The 21,805-nt window shown below is 33.1% G+C and overlaps 1 protein-coding gene across 1 annotated transcript; it reads right to left on the bottom strand.

Moving 5' to 3' along the window:
* Nucleotides 1-843: 843 nt before the first annotated feature.
* LOC126776212 (adenylosuccinate synthetase) lies at nt 844-21,711 on the bottom strand. Its single transcript, XM_050498522.1, has 10 exons — nt 21,443-21,711; nt 15,940-16,042; nt 12,168-12,301; nt 8,110-8,255; nt 6,265-6,470; nt 5,552-5,706; nt 5,208-5,332; nt 4,847-4,973; nt 4,405-4,525; nt 844-3,888 (listed from the first exon to the last, which is right to left on the bottom strand). The coding sequence occupies exons 1-10, from the start codon at nt 21,629-21,631 to the stop codon at nt 3,836-3,838; spliced, it is 1,359 nt and encodes a 452-aa protein (XP_050354479.1). The 5' UTR covers nt 21,632-21,711; the 3' UTR covers nt 844-3,835.
* Nucleotides 21,712-21,805: the final 94 nt, after the last annotated feature.

Here is a 21,805-nt window from a genome sequence, read left to right on the forward strand (position 1 = left end):
GTCAGACCCCGCGATAGTGATTTTAAAATTAATAAATATTGTTGCTATGTAAAATGATCTTTAGATGTCAAGTAGATGTTAAATGTGAATAAAAATTATCTACATATATTTTGTTTATTATTATTCTTCATAGTCGAAACGTTATTCGGAGAGCGGTCGTGGTCGCCACGAAGTGCCATCTCTCTCTGACAGCTGTTATCTTAATACATTTATGCAATGCCGCCCACCGCAAATCTGATTTGGTCAGTCCATCGCTAGACGCCCGAACGCGAGACCTGATTATTATTGTACAATAATTTGTCTGATTATTATTATACAATAATTTGTCTGATTATTATTATACAATACCACATGCCATTGACTTGGGTACTTCTTGACCAAGTCTGGTATCAGATTAATGATTGTCTGTAAATCGTAATGATGATATAGTCAGCGTCTGTAGACCAATAACGCATACTGTATACGTTATTGGTCTACAGACGCTGTTTTCATTCCTTATAAACCGCAGTTAACTTCATAGCTATCAAATAAAATATTGATTATGCCTTAGTATTGCAGTCTTGTTTTGTTCCGAAGAGATAGGGGCATACGTTTCCAAAGGACAAAACTTGTTTAAAACAGTGATTCACCGTATATCTGCCATAATTAATCAGAATGCCACAATCATGAATAATTAGTAAATATTCGCGATGATAACATTACTAGCGATTGTGTGTAATAGCGATGTGACATTTCTAGCGACTACACTAGCGCCTCTCGCGACGAATTCAAACAATTATTAAAATTAAAAAAAAAAACAAAGAGCACGCGTTGAATAAAAGTTCTCGAAATAAAACACATACATAAAAGAATAAACCATTATTTATTGGCATAATAGTAACCATTGAAGTATTTACATTAGAAATACAGATATCACATAAAACACAAGTCAATCGTTTTAAAAAAGCGACGTTGATTTTTCAATACAGTAAGTACGATTTTTTTTTTAAAAAAGATCTTTGGAATGGGAGAAATATATATAAAAATCAATTGTTAAAAATGTCTTATGTTCATAAGCGTCGTAAGATATAAAGAATTACAATATAATTAATCTAAAACATGATGAATGTTATTTAAAAAAAAAAGTAGAAAGAAATATATAATTACAACAAAACGCTTCTCAACACATTACTCGAATATAAAAAAAATGATTTAACTCAAAAACAATAAATTTTCATACATTTTAAAGAACTAGACATGATTATTAAATTCTCAAGCACGATATTCTACTAGTCCGATATTTTAATACGAAGCGAAGCGAAGACTTTATTTTTTAGTGAAACTGATATAATATTAAATTAGCTCATTCAAAATGACCCTTTTTTATCTTTTTTATCCACATGCCATTGAATTATACGTATACCATTTTTATGAATAAATACCATAAACTGTAAAATTTTCATGTCTTAGTAGTTGTTTTATTTTAATTAAAAATCAGTCTAGTTCTTTAAATGTCTATGGAAATTGAATTAGTATCAAGGTAAGCACAAAAATAACTATAATTTATTCACTACAAACATCTGTCTGTATGTTTGTGCTCGATGTTATTATCGCTAAGTTTGTTATTATTATTTGTTATTTTGTAAAATTCTAATACCACTATGCTATTTCAAATACGGAAGGCTTATTTGAATTTTAATATAATTATTGAATACTATATTTTAATAAAGACCGTCAACAGTCGTTTTGTTTATATAAAAACAGCTATTAGGAACCATGCCAGCCACATATCATAAAAAACTCCAGCATCTGAACTTGTTTGCAGTTAAAAATATTATTCTACTTATTTCCTTACCGTGTATTATTTTGTATGAAGCACCAATATTTCGCGTAGTGATTTCATTACTTAATTTATATTTCCTATTTGTAGCGGTGGAATTATTTTTAATTTAAAAAAGGAGGCCATTTTTTGTCTATATTACCTATCTTTAGATATTACAAAACAGTAAGCTTTTTATATTTATTATTAATAATGCAGAGAATAATAAAAATAAATCTGAAAATATTTTTAGTCTGTGCATATACCATAAGAGAATGGATATAAGATCTTTTTTATAATGAAATTATATTTAAAGAAATATATCATTCCTTGGTAAAAAATATAATTAAAGGTAGCAACATTTACACGATATTTTTTTGTCAATGCACAGACTAAATATCTAAATGGAATTTGAAGGGAAGCTATTTATTATTATTGTCGATACGAATATTAATTAATTTATTGCATATAAAGTACAAGCAAGATTTTCTGAATGAAGACTGGACAAGGCCCTTTAACATAAATTTGTCTAAAATGATTATGTGTATATTATTAATGTCTATAGAACTTGTAGAAAATACAACAAATATGATTTAATATAAAAAAAAGAAAAACATTTTTAATTAAACATTATAGTTTTAAATACTTACATAGTAAATTTTTAATATTATTATTAAAAATTCAATTTTTATTTATTTTATTTATCTCGAATGGTTTGACAATATTTTGAGAAGGCAACTGTCTCCATCACGAAGAAGTTAACCGGAATCGTTAATAATAGTATCACGAGAACATACGGTCAATTTACGTTGCACCTCAAACAAGGAAAAAATGGCAACTTTTGTTATGCATACTTAATCAACTAATTTGTCAACCATACAAACATGTATGCATATTCTTGTTGACTCTCTGACAAATTGCAAACATAGCAATCGCCAACTATTTCACTGTTAATAGGCATGTATTTGTTTTATAAATCTTACAAGTTCTATAGAAACATATTGTATATTATTATATATAATACGCGATATATTTCGGATATCCTAGAGAATTGTTCTTGCGTAGCGTGTTTATTTTAAAATATAAAATACTGCTTCTACGTGATAGTAAAATCGGCACCTATGTTTTCTTTATCTAAAACTGCATTTCATTTCCGAAATTATCGAAAAATTGACAATTTAATTAAAAATTTTTGAGCGTTTGACTATTTATATATTAAATATATTTAGTTAATTAATAATTGCGTAATTTTAGAAATATTTTTTTCACAGCATTAATCACATATCAACTTTTATTTGATAGTATGAGTGGGTTTAAATATGCAATTATAAATAATTTCGATATTCCATCTCACCCCAATAACATAACATTTTAAATTCGTTTTAGTCAGCAAATGGAATGAATTGTATTTTACTTTTTTTATCACATAGTTAATATGCAGAAGTAAATGGGTGACGGTGAATCATACATATAATTTATTTAACGTTTTTTAGCGGGTGATTATTTAAACAATGCTCTGTCTTCTTCTTGCGAATGTCAAATGAACAATGACAGAAAGAGCGAAATCATTGTATATTTAAACAGCCGCTAAGCATTTTTTATAACTAAGGCCGTATAAAATTGAATTTGACTCATTAATTAAAAAAACTTATTGTCCTTTCGATAAGTGACAGCTAGCATTTTTATAACGACAAGCGACGGTTGTCGAAAAATTCTAAAATTTAAAATTCAATTATATAAATTAAATCGAGATTGATCAATCATCTGAATCTGATAAAAAGTCCCACTCCATATACAACTTAATAATATAACAAATATACATAGTTTGTATTTTAAAGGCCCGTAAATGCGTTGATTCTTGTTCATAAAAATCTGGTTTCATCTAACATGTAGAAACGATATAAATTAAATTTTAAATCTACTTGTATTTTATATTTATAGTAATATGAAATAGTCAAACGCTCCAGAAAGTCGAGAGATCTGCTACACACGTGACGAAACACAACAATTTTCTAAACCACGCGAATGGTTCCGCTGTTAATCCGCGTTGATGATGGACTCGCGGCCTTGGCCCACACCGATGTATTTCACTGAAAACATACGTACAAAAAAATTATTATTTTGGTAATGATTTAACTGTACACAAACTTCACATTACATTATAATTCATCTCGTGCTTAACGGTGAAGGAAAACATCGTGAGGAAACCTGCATGTGTCAATTTCATTTAAATTCTGCCACATGTGTATTCACCAACACGCATTGGAGCAGCGTGGTGGAATAAGCTCCACAACCTTCTCTTCAAAAGGGAGAGGAGGCCTTAGCCCAGCAGTGGGACATTAACAGGCTGTTACTGTACTGTACTGTAAACTTCACATTATTATTTTATTAAAACGGTATGAGCAAAAAAAAAAACTATGCAAGTTAAAATGTGTGTGGTTTAACATGCTTTATAAGTATTGATAGAAAATAATTGGGACATTCTTTATCTATTTCAGTTCGTCGGTCTGAATACACAAATGTAAAAAAATACATATAGTTAAAAATAATCTTGCATAATCGACGGTGGCCATATTGGTATACGTTATTGCTATATATAATCTTACCCGGTATTTGTAGGTAGTCCTCAATGGTTCTGACGTAGGTTCTCGCCGCTTCCGGTAATTTAGACATCTCTCTAACATCCTCGGTGCTGCACGCCCAGCCCGGCAGTGTTAAATATTCTACCTAAAATATTATATAAAAAATGTAAGTACTAATAATTAATTACTGTACTATACATAAAAATATGCTTAATTCTATAATAATCTAGCTAACTCTAATGGTTTACGTCACTAAAGATTTATCATCCTATTTATCTGTCTATATCCATTGTTATATTTCTCGAATAAAAATCTGACAGATGTACATATATAACCAAATAGTTTTAGGAATAGTGTGCGTATTCCACAAGCTCCAAAACTTCTCCTAAAGAGGAGAGGAGGCATTTGTGATAGGGCATTTGCCGTGGATACTTAACTAATAAAATAATAATTATATTAATTGTACCTCAACATTACTCAGTTCGGGCATCGACGACGGGAAGTAATCGATCTTCTTTCCATTCAATTTGTACGCGACACCAACTTTAATTTCTTTCAACGTGTCCAAAATGTCGAGTTTCGTTAGACATAATCTAAAAAATGGCACAAAAACTATTTAGAATATATATTTATCACATACGTGAATAGGAAAATTTGGAAAATCATGTTATGATATCAAATTAAAGGCAAGAAACTTAAAAAACACGAAACAATGCGAAATATTGCCTCCACGTGTGATAGGAGGACTAGATCAGTAGTAGCGCACCACGTCCAGTGTGCGCCCCCCGTGTATGTGACTCGTGTGGGACAGTACGGGCGGTACTCACGAGGTGTACCCGTTGACGGTGGCGGTGTAGCGCACGACGACCAGGTCGAGCCAGCCGCAGCGCCGCACGCGCCGCGTCGTCACGCCCACCTCGTGCCCGCGCGACTGCAGCAGCTCGCCCGTCTCCTGCGCGCAAAACACGTTACTACTGTTCCACTAGTACTATAACCACTAGCGATGTTACGATTGCCAGCGCAAAAAAATTTTTTGGCGATCAATGTATTTAATAATGTATGAATATTCTTTTTTAATTCAAATGGCGATAGATCTTAGCGCCAAAAATAAATTTATAATATCACTATTTACATAATTATATCACATTTACATACAGACAGATATACTTACATCGTGTAATTCTGTAGGGAATGGTCCATCTCCAACCCGAGTGGTGTAAGCCTTGACGACTCCGAGTACGTCGCCGATTAGCTTGGGCGGGAGACCGAGGCCGGTACAAACTCCGCCGATACTGCAATTCGATGACGTCACGTAGGGATAGGTGCCTGGAACATGACAAATCATACACAAAATTATAGAATACTTTTAAATTATTTAAGAATAAGCGACATCAATAGTAATATTAAAAACGTATTATCCTTTCTAAATGCTGTCAGTATTTTTAAATGGAATATCGTATGACGTCAATGGACTATTTTTCTGACGCTACACATATTATGTACTAACAGCAACAAATATCACAAAGCATGCATACTGGTGGTAGGGCTTTGTGCAAGCTGATGAGTGAGCCAGTGTAATTACAGGTACAAAGGACATAAAATCTTAGTTCCCAAGATTGGTGGCGCATTGGCTATAAGTGATGGTTGACATTTCTTACAATGCCAATGTCTAAGGGCGTTTGGTGACCACTTACCATCAGGTGGCCCATATGCTCGTACCTTCCTATTGTATAAAAAAATAAATAAAAAAAAGCATTAAGAAGCAAAAATCCATTTTCGAATAGATAATATCGCAAAACATCGCTTAAATAATGTTTATAAGACTTCATAAAGCAATGAACGAGAAGAGCTATCGCAGCTAGGATATGCCTTAGAAGCACTCACCGAAATCAATATCCAACATGGCGGCATTGGCACCCTCGACTAAAACTTTCTTCCCGTTCTGTATTTCCGTGTGTAGATACGACACTGTATCCCTGACCATCGGCCTTATCTTTGCCGCGTAGTCGCCGTACCTGGCCAGTTCGGTCTCGATGTCCAACTCAAGAGACGGAAACATTCTCTTGTAGTTCGCTGCTAACGTGCGGAATCTGAAATCGAGGATCGCTCTTGTTAAATAATATGATAATTTTCGATTAGCATATAAAATGTGTTTTTCATAATAATAGTATAACAATTATATATAGTTTGTATATTATATAATTATATAACATGACTGTAATATTAATTCAATGGTAAGTAATTACCCAAAACCCATATACGTTGGCACTATAAGAAATGTTAACCATCCATTAAATCGCCTATGCGCCATCAACTTTGGGAACTAAGAGGTTTTGTTCATTGTGCCTGTAGTTACACTAGCTCCTTCACCTTCCAAACCGAAACACGACAAAACTAAGTAATGATGTTTTTCGAGAAAATATTCTATGAATGGATTGCCCTGCCACCAAGTCAACCTAACCGATTCCGGCCACGGTGGCCATTATTTAGGGAGACTAGGGTGTACGCAAACACGCATTTGCTCGTTTTCAAATACCTATTGAATGGCATCACTTTTAACAGTTTTTAACGCGAGAACGCCTCGGAGAGCATAACTTCAGGACGGCACAGTTAGGACTTTACATCCATGGGTATGGAATGATAATTAATTTCACATGACTTGTAATTTAATAACAAACACCCTAAACCTAACACCAAATTTTTGTTTAATTCGATTCGAAAATATATTTTTAATGTATCGAAATATATGAACATTGCCTCTAAAGAGCGATAAACGGAACGATGATAGAGCGACAAAAAATGCACCAATTTCGCCTAAATTTTGTCAAAAGCCTACAAATACGCTCATCTATTATGATCATTTATTAGGTGATTACAATTTTTCTGCTCATACAAATTCTGTTCAATCGACAATAAAGGCACGTGTCGATAATTAAGAGATAACAAACATAAAGTGTTTGGTAAATAATGTTAATCTAAATCTATGCTTGTAAATAAACTTTTATTATCTTTCTATGTCGTTGCTATGATAGTTGCTTGATCAATTGCTAAAATACTTCGATTTATATTTGCATTGCATGATTTAGTCACTTTATATGACTTTAATGTATACTGTATTAAAAAATCCCATTAAAAAATTTAAATCTTATATTTACCCGTAAAAATCTGATAGATATACTAGTGGTAGGGCTTTGTGCAAGCTCGTCTGGGTAGGTACCACCCACTCATCAGATATTCTACCGCAAAACAGCAGTACTTGGTATTGTTGTGTTCCGATTTGAAGTGTGAGTGAGTCAGCGTAATTACAGGCACAAGATACATTACATCTTAGTTCCAAAGGTTGGTGGCGCATTGGCGATGTAAGTGATGGTTAACATTTTTTACAATGGCAATGTCTATGGGCGTTGATGACCACTTACCATCAGGTGGCCCATATGCCTACCTTATAATATTATTAATGCGAAAGTAAATTTATTGTTTACGGTTACACATCTTAACTTCTCAACTGACTATTATGAAATTTGCACGTTGTTAGCGGTACTGGAACAGACATAGAATACACCTCCCCCCCCCCCCCCCCTTTAAACGCGAGCGAAGCCGCGGGCGGATACACAAGTAGATATTATAGTATGTTTTATACGAATCAAATCTTTGTAACATTATTAATTATTTCCAAAGGCCTCGGTAAATTAAAAGCTAAAAACTATATCCTTGTGTGAAATCACGTACTTATCCTCAAAAATACTGTAGTCGCCGAGCAGATCGCCTATCCTTATACCGTTACGAGTGGCTTTCGACGAGTAGGTCGGGCCGATGCCCTTCTTAGTCGTGCCGAGCGAGTTCTTCCCTTTCTCAGCTTCCTGGAGACCATCGACCTGGAACGAGACATTCATCGAAACTAAAACTTGTGTCGACTTCTCGATATTCATATTGAAAAGTACGAAATCGACCACGCACACACCAATACACACACACCAATACACACACAAGGTATTTTATACGTAATTAGCTCAATAGTATAGGGTTAGTTTAGCGATGGAATAGATCACTAGTTTAACCTGACCCTTTAAGCTGTCGTCTCCAGAAAGAGTATATAGGAATTGCATATATAATTTATGATGTAACCCAGCCCCTTAAGGTATTCTTTGTAAAATTTATATTTATTAAAAAAATAATACCGTTTAACGTTCGAAAACCTAATAAATTAATTAAAAAAAATAAAAGAAAAAACAGGATAAGAAAATAAGAATAAAAAGATAAAAAAAAAAGAAAACTTATTTTATCATATATTTTTTCATTTGTGAAATTTTTAATAAAATGTATTAACAAGTTTTTTTTTATCAATTAATTATTTAAACTGTTTTTTTTTTGTATTACGAAAAAGATAAAGGAATACTTATTTAACTTTTTTAAATAATGTTTTAAAACTACTTCAATGTTCAACGCGTATTAACTATTAAAATTTTCTTAACATCTTAGTTTGGAAACTGGTGATATAGACACCGAAATAAAAAAAAAACGTATTTAAACAAACTATAATGATTCAAATAATGTTATAATAATAATTTGAGAGAACTTTTTAATAAAACTACGTTAAATTATTTGTAGCTGATTTATAATTCTTTGGGTAGCATACGAATAATCAAAGATCATCGAAAAATCTGACATTACCATTTTGACAGTTTCTGAAACCCAACGTCAGGTAACTACTTTAACTGATTGGTCATTGAGCAATCAAAGGCGCAATAAGCAACCAATGAGCGGTCAGTATTTAGTCATGGCAGTTGAATTACCCAGTGATGCCAACTTGGGGTTTTCCCCCGAAATTTGGGGGGAATCAAGATGTCCAGGGGCTTTAGAGGGTACATTTATTTAGTGGGTCTATTATTCAAGACTTTTTTTCCTTAAAAAAAAACGTATAACTTAATACAATTTATATTAAGCCTCTAAAGCAACCAACAAACTAAACCAAATATAAACTCCAAGCGTGACTATAAAAGAAATATAAAAAAAACTATAATATATTGAGATTGAAATAATCAGCTCAACGGTCAGCGTGCTTGTACAACACGTAGGAGGCCCGGGCTTCGATTTCTGGTCACTAAATGAAAAATAAAAACCGTTTAATTTCATTGTTATCATCATTAATACTAAAATTAAACGCCGAGATGGCCTAGTGGTTAGAACGCGTGAATCTTAACCGATGATTGTGGGTTCGAACCCGGGTAAGCACCACTGAATATTCATGTGCTTAATTTTTGTTTATAATTCATCTCGTGCTTGACGGTAAAGGAAAACATCGTGAGGAAACCTGCATGTGTCTAATTTCATTGAAATTCTACCACACGTGTATTCTACAAACCCGCATTGGAGAAGCGTGGTGGAATAAGCTCCAAACCTCCTCAAAATGGAGAGGAGGCCTTAGCCCAGTAGTGGGACATTAACAGGCTGTTACTGTAGTGTACTGTACGTCATTAATATTATGAGGTCATTAATTAATGTATGTAGATGTGTAAAATGCACTCGCATAAATACAACAGCTATTTCATACTACTTGAATATATTTTTAATTTGTATTTGAAATTACCTCTCAAACCGAGTGTACAACAAAAATTTAGGGGTTCTTAATCGATATTTAGGGGAATTTGAGGTTGGGCCTAGCAAAATATTCCCTATTTTGCAGGAGTTGGCATCACTGGAATTACGTATTGATGTAACAATATTTTACGAACAGTAAGTACCTTAAATATAAAGCTATGTAATACTCTTTCGTTTCATATAAGACAATCTAACCGTATATAATCATAGACAGTATTAGATTCCATTTATAATAATTTCTTAAAAAAAAAAAAAAAAACTTTATTGGTAATATATTATATTTATTATTAGTCTATATGTAAAGTATTTTCGTGACATAAATGCTATCAGTATACAGTTGGTTTATTTTGTATTTATTTAAACGCTTCATGTATTGTTTATATACCAATTCAAGATTACGTATTAATTGCCGTATAATTTCACGGGTCGGTTGGCGTGGTTGGTTGATACTTGCCTTTCACGCCGTTGGTTGTGGGTTCGATTCCCACCCAGGACAGACATTTGTGTGCATGAACATGTCTGTTTGTCCTGAGTCTGTCTGGGTGTAATTATCTATATCAGTATGTATTTATAAAAGAAATTAATATATGTTGTATATCAATTGTCTGGTTTCCATAGTACAAGCTCCGCTTAGTTTGGGATCAGATGGCTGTGTGTGAATAATATCCCAGGGCATTATTATTATAATCAAATACGACAAAGGTACCCGGAATATACCCTGCTCATAGATAGCATTATAGCACACTGTCAAATATTATATATACTTATCGAAGACATTGAGATTTTCCCATAGACAGTACTACTTTAAAAAAAAAAAAAGAAACATTCGGTCATGTCTTCAATTAATATGATTACTAAAAATGTCTATAAGAGCCTACAGCTTGTACTTATATCAGCATCTTTTCATATCATACGTATTACTTATCAAGTTAACAACTTCCTTGCACGTTGAAATAACTTTGACAATGTTATTACATCGTTTATACAATTTCAATATTAACAATTGAACATAATTTAACCCTTACCGTTATTGAAATATATATTGGTTGACATTTGAATATCGTTGTTTATATTAGATTTGTTTCTCTTTCTCATGGTCTTGTTTAGTTAATCAGTAATAAAACTTGTTATATATTATGTCTAGCTATTCTGAGATATGATTAGAAAACTTTGGAATTTAATTTCAAAGTACTATCGAAGCAAACGCTTTTATCTTTTATTAATTTGTATTGAAATACACAGATATTCGCAAAATAAAAATTGTAATTATTGATGCTAATTTCATCTATTATTTATTATTATTAATAATAATAATTTTGAATATGTATCTAATGTTTTTTTTTTATATGCCCCGGGATGGCAAATGACTCTACTCCACCTGATGGTAAGTGGTAGTAGAGTCCAAACGCGACAACGGCCAGTAGTCGGGAAGAATGTTCTGTACTAGCCGTCCCCGCCTTGCCGGCCCGCAAGATGCCTCTTCACGCCTCGTTTGAAGGAACCCGGGTTGTAAGAGGAGGGGAACACGTGAGCTGGTAAGGAATTCCATTTTTTGGTAGTGCGACAAAGAAAGGAGTTGCCAAATTTCTTTGTGCGCGATGGAATTGATGTCACAGATCATAGGATGTCATGTCACAGATGTCAGGATTATTAAAAATTGTCCTTCGAGCTAGTATACATTTAATGATGTATGAACATGTCTGTTTGTCCTGAGTCTGGGTGTAATTACCTACATAAGTATGTATTTACAAAAGAAAATTAGTATTTGTAGTATATCAATTGTCTGGTGTCCATAATACAAGCTCTGCTTAGTTTGGGATCAGATGACCGTTTGTGAATAATGTCCCAGGAGTAATGCAAATATACCTAAACTTATCTCATAAAAGGTTTAACATAATTTAAGGCACACGTTTGCTTTCTTGTGAGTATAAGAAAAAATTATGACGTCAGTAAACTGAATAAAAATATATTTTTTTTTATACTTATGTTAATACATAATTTAACAAACAGTTTGCAACATTCAATATAGTTCAGATTCGAAACATGTAAGGGGAAGCCCCCAAGATAAATCCTGGGAGCGAAATAGATAAATGACAAAGAGTGTCGTGCCTATAATGTCACCCATAGATAAAACGTTTCAAAATTTCATTCTAAAAAAATATTATTAAGTATATCAAATTAATAATTACCAGTTGATGGAAATCGAATACTATGTGTGCTCTGTCGGAGATGATGAGCCGTTTCTCCCAACCTTCCATTCCTTTGAGCTCGTTCTTCTTCAGCTCCTCGAACAGTCCCGGCAGGTGAATGACCACGCCGTTGCCTAATAAGTACAATAAAATTATTTTACGTAAACAACAGTTAATTAGTCAGTGGGTTATAATTTATTTAATTAAACATGGTATTAAATTAACAATCTAAATCACCGTTTCATTTGAAATTACGTAGTCTTCGATCTCTACAACAGACCAGGGCGCTACCAACAACAAAGTGGGTTCGACAATTATTGTCGACCGTTTTCGAACTTCGCTTTCATCTAAACTCTAAATTATACAATACGCTAATTATAGATGATGTGGTAAATCCATCCAACCCGAGATGGCCTAGTGGTTAGAACGCGTGAATCTTAACCGACGACCGTAGGTTCAAACCCGGGCAAGCACCACTGAATTTTCAAGTGCTTAATTTATGATTATAATTCATCTCGTGCTTGACGGTGAAGGAAAACATCGTGAGGAAATCTGCATGTGTCTAATTTCATTGAAATTATGCCACATGTGTATTCTACTAACCCGCATTGGAGCAGCGTGGTGAAATAAGCTCCAAACCTTCTCCTCAAAAGGGAGAGGAGGCCTTAGCCTAACAGTGGGATATTAACAGGCTGTTACTGTTACTGTACCGTTTTCTGCAAACGAAATCGACAATCGAACTGTGACTTGTCTAGGGGCAGCGGTAGAATTATAATGTCAGACCAAACGAATTATTCACCGCATATGAAGATTGTAAAATGTCTGAAAGTGATATGTGACATTGACTATAATTATTATAACATTTAAAGAAAACAAGCATCAAAATAGCGTATCAACATAAGTCCACCTTGAAGGATCTGAGCCCTTATAGAAGAGCACTGCTGTAATTTTTGTTTCTTTACCTAGCAAGGGTACTAAAAACAGGGAATAGTTATAAATATATTTAGGAATACTTTAAGGACACAGGTTCGACCCCAGGGGTTATATAGTAATTATTAATTAGTATATACACGTCCCGGCTTCGCACTGATAGAATGAGGTTCTACATAGAACGTAGAATAGAATAGAATATGCTTTATTGTACACAAAAAGGGTTACAGAACCATTTTAAACACAAACATAAAAAAAACTATTTTGTACAAAAAAAATTTTCCTTAATAAACTTTATACCTAAACCTTCCTCATGAATAACTCCGTTCATTGTTGAAAACCGTATTTACAGGTGGTAGGGTGTTGTGCAAGCTCGTCTGGGTAGGTACCACCGACTCATCAGATATTCTACCGCAACACAGCAGTACTTGGTATTAACGTGTTCCGATTTGAAGTGAGTGAGCCGTAATTACAGGCATATATTTATATATATATATATTTTTCAATTTATATATATATATATTTTTCAATTTATATATATATATATATATATACAAATAATCGACAGAGGATTTTATTTAATAGTATGTAGTGATTTGCATCTTTTTTACTTGCTAGGAGGAAAATTAAAATAATATATAAATAGATTTTATAACATTGTTATTAAACTTTTAAAATTGTTATAACGCTGATCACGTAATCATACATATATTTTAATAAAAAAAAAACACAAAAGTTTTACGAATAACGACCGTAATTTACATAAATTGTTCCGTCATTTGCGTGTCATTACGAATTTAGAAGGAAAATTTATCACGAAAAATATTCGAGAACGATTCGATTTGTAAACGGTTACTTTTATTTTGACAAACGGAATGAAAGCGAATATCGTAAATCTAGGTAAGGCTTGCTATTAATTCGGACAGCATGATTAGTTCAGCCATCAGACTTTACGTTGCTACCGTGCTTGTCGTGTCTTGGTACTGTCTAATGCCGTGTGATGGTAACGTTTTAAATTCCTTGCAAATTGCTCTGTTTTCATTACTACATAATTTGGTTTCCATTTGCGAATAATCATGAACTTTTTGTGGACATCGTGGAATATTGTACGATTATGGAAATTATTATGGAAATCGATAAATAAATACGGTGATAGGACTTTGTATTGATGTCAGGGCTTTGAGCAGATAATGTCTCCACTCCAGAACACGTCTACTCCAACGGTTGTCGGTTAAGATGCTAAGATCGTGTCTATTAAATATCCATAAAAGTTCAGTTTGCTACATATATGATTTCGAATAATCTATTTCTTTTCATGTCGCTTATAAATACATAATTCGTATCTTTTTTTATAGGATATGAAGGCGGACGAGCATATGGGCCACCTGATGGTAAGTGGTCACCAACGCCCTTAGACATTGGCATTGTAAGAAATGTTAACCATCGCTTACATCACCAATGCGCCACCAACATTGGGAACTAAGATGTTATGTCTCTTGTGCCTGTAATTACACTGGCTCACTCACCCTTCAAACCGGAACACAACAATACTGCAAGTACTGCTGTTTTGCGGTAGAATATCTGATGAGTGGGTGGTACCTACCCAGACGAGCTTGCACAAAGCCCTACCACCAGAAGATCATATTTTAATAAAACTCAATTTATATCGATAAATTTAAATTGATAATCATTTTCATCGAAAAATTAAAGTTGAATTGAAACGTCACATTTGATTAACAAATGAAGTCGAAACGAAGTTGTTAAATTTTTATTGAACATATAAAGCAGATAAGGAAAACTAGTTGGCCAGCCAAACAACAATGGTTTATGGTAACTTCTGTCCTATAATAATATACTTCTTATATACGTATCTATAAGAATTATATAAATTATAATGAATATGACAGAACGTAGCATTTATTGTGAGATATTTTTATGTCTCTCGTGTTAGAACACAACGCTACAAATAATTAATGACAGTAAAACGCAGTAGGGGGTAACCAATCAAGACAGTCCTGTACCAGTTTTTATTGATAAACAATTTAAGAATATCTAAATGTATACGTAAAAAGATTTTCTGATTCACTTTTTTTTTCTTTTGATAGCCATTTACGAATTTTAGTGTTATCAGTAAAAAATGGATAAACAGTGGAAAAAAATGTTAGAAACATACAAATTCATGTTTTCTTACAAAATTCAGAAATGATTTCGACCACTGGATGAACGCTAGTACAGATTAAATAAGGCTCCTTAAATTATTATTTAGATGATAAAAGCGTGGAGTTAGTAATCGTTGATATTGTATATGATAAGTTATCATTTAACTATATTTATTTATCTGTATCTCGGAAATGGCTTAACTATTTGGTTCAAATTTGTATTTACAAGGTTTTGCTTTTTATGTTTATATATATTTTTTTTAAAAAAGCGCAATTTTCCACAAAAAGTTTAATTTAGATGTATATTTTAGCAGGATTACACAGATAGTGTGGCGTGTTAGAGGTAAAATGACATAGCCCTGAGTTTATTTTCAGTTAATAATATCAATTAACATTTTCTTGTCGGTCGTTTCTACATTCAATTTTATCCTGTCATAACGAATAATAAGTATTTTTATAAATACTTATAAAGTCGTTTGTCTTGACTGAGTATTAAACTTTAACGCACAAACGACTGAATCTAGAAAGCTGAAATTTCGGAACATAGATTAATTTTATAATGTAAGCATTCGGTTTGAAAGAATTTTTGGTAATTTCAACTTTAAGGGCAGGTGTAAGTTTAAATGAGTTTTACTCGTACGAATTCGGGGCGAGCATTTTGATAAAAATATTCTCAATCTTACCTATAACTGAGACACATTTCTTGTTGATGATGCCGCTGGGAAGCAGATGGAAGTCAAACTCTTTGCCATCCACCACTACGGTATGGCCTGCATTGTTTCCTCCCTATAAAGAAAAAAATAATGAAACGATTCAAAAGTTTACCGTCGTTTTGAAATAAAATCTAACTTTTAATTTTAATATACTTTATTTACACAAGTATATAATAAAGAAATTGCTTAGGAGGAAAACGACTCCTTTTCTTTTTTTTAAATGATCATTTATCTTTACTTTAAACTGGCATATACAAATAGAAATAATAATTTTGGCCGTTTAAATAAACAAGACGAACAAAAGTATTCCAAGCCATTTTCAAAGCTTGGAGTAGTATAATTATCTTTATATCTCAGTGAAATATTGTCACATGTTTATCCACCAACGCGCATTGAGACAACGTGAGAAATGCTTCAAATTTTTTATGAGACCTTAGCCCAGCTGTGGGACATTTACAAACTATTATTTTTTACTTTACATCGAGTCCAAATTAATACCTTTTACTTTTAATACATCTATCTATGTATACTAATCAATGTTATTTTGTAATGCCTAACTGAAGAAATTAAGCATTAAGCAAGATGTTAAGCATCGACACGGTCTAGAATGTAGCACGCTTGCCTAGAAGAAACTTGTTTACTCTGGATTTGAAGACACTCACGTTGTACCAATCAGGAAATTGACTTATACCAGACAATGCAGCGCAATACGGAGAAGGTTTTAGTCTATAACATTATTACATAAGTTGCTGCGCTTTGCAGTTTCAAAGGCTTTATATTTCGACTGACAAGCATGCAATTCATGTCCTAACCAACGACAAACCTAATAATTGTATCATATACTATATATATATATATATATATATTTAAGCCGAGATGGCCTAGTGGTTAGAACGCGTGATTCTTAACCGATGATCGTGGGTTCAAACCAAGCACTACTGAATTTTCATGAGCTTAATTTCATGTTTATAATTCATCTCGTGCTTGACGATGAAGGAAATCTGCAGGTGACTAATTTTACTGTAATTCTGCCACATGCTTATTCCACCAACCCGCATTGGAGCTGTGTGGTGGAATGAGCTCCAACCTTTCTGCTCAAAAAAAAAAGGAGAAGAGGCCTTAGGACCCTCAGTGGGACATTCATAGCCTGTTACTTTATATATTTTAAGTTCATAGACGTGTTGTCCCTGCGTTTGGTGTATCTTATATTTAATTTCTTAATCTGCTTGCATGTTTATTACCAGGCACATAATAGATTTATATATTCACGACCTGATATTTGAACTCGGAACCATAACCAAACCAACGGTAACTAACCTAACCACTAGAACGAGGAGGCATTTGAAAAAAAACAACGCTAATAATAATATCCCAATAGATATCGAATTGGTAACAAACCTTGAAATTAGATATCAGTTCGTGATTTCTACATCTCGATATTGCTTTGGAGATTGCGAAAATTCACACAATACAATTTTAACTAGTAATTTTTTTTGTGAACGATATTATAACAAAGTTGTTACGCCATAAATTGCACTATAAGGTTATACTGCAATAATTGAAAACTCTGTCTTTAACGATTCTCGAAAATCATTATCAAATTAAAACCGTCAATGGCGCAATGGTTTACGGACCGCGTAGCGATGTAAACGTCGCAGGTTCAATGATAAACCCTTGGGCTATTGTCTTCCCCACTTCTAACACAAACCGTACGCCTAATTGTAGAGGTATGCATTAATAAAATTCTTAACGATAATAGTCTCTGGCTTATTGGTACGTATGGCAGAACTCCTAAAATTAAATTTCCTTACTACACAAGGTTTTAAGGATGATAACAATGTAGAATTAGTATAATGGCCTCCAGACCGATTTTGGCCACGGCGGCCAATCTCAAGAGAGATTAGCCAACTACGCAGGATATATTATAGCGCATAAGTGTGTGCGCAAACACAAGTGCGCTCTCTATTCCCTAGCTCTCATAATTCGATAGTACGGCAATACGACACGACCGGAAAGAGTTCAGGCGCAGGGCCAACGGCTTTGCGTGCTTTCCGAGGCACGGGAATGTACACACTTCCAACTTCCAGACTTCGGGCTGCTACTGAGAATTTTCTGACAGAAAAATCCAATAACTTTTTATTGGTCCGACCTGGGAATTGAACCCAGGACCTCCGGGTCTGCGGCCTTATATCAAGCCACTAGACCAACGAGTATATAAGTAGTTAAGTGGAATAGTGTTGTATTATATATAAAGATAAATTAATCAAGAACTGTTTGTTATGCATAATATAGCAGAGATATAAGTAAATAGCATGGATTATGTAAATCTAATGGTATATAAACTTCCTAGCAGAATTATGCAGTATGCAAATCGGTTCAAAGCCACCGTAAACTGTATGATGAGTCAAGTTGATCAAATTCGAGAAAATAAGCCGCATATAAACTGTATAATACAAACAATAAATGGCTCGAAAATTAGGTAAATACATTTATAACATTGTTATTAAATTGACTCATGTAAGGGCTCCTAATTGGCTTCGATCCTGTGGCGCTCCTTGTTAAGACGGAAAGGTTACCGCTGGTTTTTTAGTGGATATTCCGATGTTCAGGGCGCACTCGACGCCTTGGACACGATCGAGCCCCACATACTGTTCCCGTGGGGGAAAAAAAGGGCTTTATTTCCTAACTATAGCGTGTCTATGTAATAAGTAAATCGTTGCTTCATTTATGACCTTATACAACGTATTCGTATACACAAATCGTTATCCCTACAATTATAACATAAAATATATATTAACAGTGATAATATAATTTATAAATAAATATACATAAACTAATATGTATGTTAGCACTTTGAAAGTTATCAGTCCATGTAATATTCTATTTATTTCGAGTATTCTAATCTCAAATATAACTTTATCTGAACATCTATATATAGAAACGATTGTTTTAACTTGAATGAAAAAAAAACAATTTCAATGTATAAAAAACACTAACATATTCCAATGGTAAGAGTAAAGATAAATAAACAACAATGACCTTGTTGAATGATGAATTGCCGTGACATCATCAGCCGAGATTAAAAATGAACTATGGTATTCATTATGGATTCGTGAAAAAATCGTGTTTTGAATTTTGGCTAAGTTGTTATCAGAACTTTAGGAATGTAATTAAAGTGGATATAAGTGGTTAAAACTTGGAACAGTTATTATGGTTATGTCATCTGGACCGTTTTCGGGCACGGCGACCAATCTGAAAAGAAATTAAATGCGTAATAGGAAATATTATAGTGCACAAGCGTGACGCAAGCACATTCTCTATTCCCTAACTAAGAGTTCAGGCGCAGGAAGGCCTTACGTGCTTTTCGAGGCACGGGAGTGTACACACTTCCAACTTCCAGACGCCGGGCTGCTACTGAGAATTTTCGACAGAAAAAGTTAATATAATATATGATAAATAGTATTAGAAAAATTGGCCTATCAAATTTGAAGAGTCTGTCTTATAAACGATGAAAGAGATAAGTTGTGGAACCTAACATGAATGTTTGCTGATGCAATTAAGTATAACACCAACACCTTCTAGGTGGGCTGCTAGTGACAAATTCTTCTGACCTGGAATTCGAAACTAAAACCTCGTGATCTACAGCCGTACAAACTACCAACTAAGACAATGAGACATTGACTCTTGAATATCTACAATTCTACATAAATAGCATACAATATTTTAGCTGGTGGTAGGGCTTTGTGCAAGCTCGTCTGGGTAGGTACCACCCACTCATCAGATATTCTACAGCAAAACAGCAATACTTGATATTGTTGTGTTCCAGTTTGAAGGGTGAGTGAGCCAGTGTAATTACAGGCACAAGGAACATAAAATCTTAGTTCCCAAGGTTGGTAGCGCATTGGCTATAAGCGATGGTTGACATTTCTTACAATGCCAATGTCTAAGGGCATTTGGTGACCACTTACCATCAGGTGGCCCATATGCTCGTCCACCTTCCTATTCTATAAAAAAAAAAAAGCTCTATTATTATTAATAAATAAATATATATATATAAAAATAAATAGTCATATTTCAGTTCAATATATTCATATTATTTTATATAATCAATGGAAAATTTTCAAAAAATATACAATGGAAGTCATAATTATCATTAGATCTGACAATTAAATTAATGTATAGTCATTATAAACTATGGGTTTCCCTTTTGAAAAGAAACATGTCCAATTATGATGATAGAGTAATTTGAACTATTATGTGGCCTTGAAAGTTTATCTAAATAATAAAGTTTAACAATGACTCACGCTGCATAATTATGCCTTATCTTAAAAAAAAAAATACAAATACCATTGTACCAATATAACATTGTTGTGTATGTATTTATAAAGAAATAATGTGAGTTATTTCCTATTTTTTTTTAAATCCATTTCACCAATACTTTTTTTGAACAATTTTTTTTATATATTTAATTTTTTTTTATCAGATGTACTTGATAATGGTTGTTATAGTTGCAAACTTAATACCTAACTAAAATAGTTACTACTCTGGTTCTATACATATAAAATAAACATAATATAAATGTAATTTAATTTATGATTTAAAAACAGTTGCATAACCATTTATATTTTATCTGACTAGTTACAACCAGTGATATTTATGATAATGAGTCAGATGATTGCCGGGTTCAATATTCACTAGTTTGTAGTGGTTTTATCAGGAACTAATGACACCGTTAAACATTAACAACGATTACTTATCAACATTGACTATATATTTTGTTGTTGCAATATTGAAGCTGGAAGTACAACTTCTTTGATACCTTTACTATATTAAATTACATTCCAGTGCCCAAAATTACTCCAATCCCCTGATTTTTAATTTAAATTTAGAAAACTATTTAGAAAATACAGAAACCTTTATATATTAATGCGAACGAGCACAACAATAAATGCCCCAGACCTTGGCAATAATCCACAATTCGTCTCCACTAAACATGACATCTATTTGCGTTTCAGAACGTTATGCCATACACATCAATCATGGTCACATGATTAAAAAAAAACGCATCGTTCGCGGGAAATGCGCACGATTATTGCGTAATAATGATGTACTTATTGTGCGCTGATTTACGTGACTTAGAATAACAATGTATGGTTTAAAAAAAACAAGCGCAGCGTATTTTCAAACAATTTGGCGTATTGCCAATTCAACATCATCTTAAAAGAAAAGTGAACTTGAATGTTTAAATGAGACATCTGTAATAATAGGCATACAAATCCTCGATTGTTATTCAACAAATATAAAAGAAAACATTATTAATTTTATAACCTCAAACAATGTTTTTAATAAATTTATGTAAATGTTATTGAACGGTAATACTCAATTGTATTTTTATCGATCTACATATAATAGTAACAAATTATTAAAGATATAATTAACACGAAAAATATTGTATTATATCAGTAAATATAACCTGACAGCGGCACACGATGTCCGAGTTTACAGCAAGAAGATCCACCACTTTTCCTTTTCCCTCATCACCCCACTGAGCACCCAAGACAACAGTCACTTTATTGTTATTTTCCATTTTATATCTCTTACTCGAGTTACACGGACATTCACCGTTCACTTCTGCGGGCTTCGAATTTGTAATCGAAGCCATTATCCTACGAAGCGCAGACTTCGAAAATTTATGCTATTGCGAGGGAACGAGACATGCGCGCGCAGAAACCAAACGGCAAAAAGTTTTTTTTATCAGTGTTACCAGGTAAATAATTTAATTTATCTGCTGACACTTTTATATTATTATGTATTACTCAGTGACATTTAACATGTT

The sequence above is a fragment of the Nymphalis io genome, chromosome 19 (assembly GCF_905147045.1).
Source record: "Nymphalis io chromosome 19, ilAglIoxx1.1, whole genome shotgun sequence".
NCBI classification, from domain to species: domain Eukaryota; kingdom Metazoa; phylum Arthropoda; class Insecta; order Lepidoptera; family Nymphalidae; genus Nymphalis; species Nymphalis io.

Excerpts from the sequence above, each read along its gene's own strand:
- LOC126776212 (XM_050498522.1), bottom strand. The coding sequence starts at position 21,631 with ATGGCTTCGATTACAAATTCGAAGCCCGCAGAAGTGAACGGTGAATGT. Across the intron at positions 5,707-6,264 it reads CATGTTGGATATTGATTTCG|GCACCTATCCCTACGTGACG; the intron begins GTGAGTGCTTCT and ends GTCATGTTCCAG. Across the intron at positions 5,333-5,551 it reads TCCCTACAGAATTACACGAT|GAGACGGGCGAGCTGCTGCA; the intron begins GTAAGTATATCT and ends TTTTGCGCGCAG.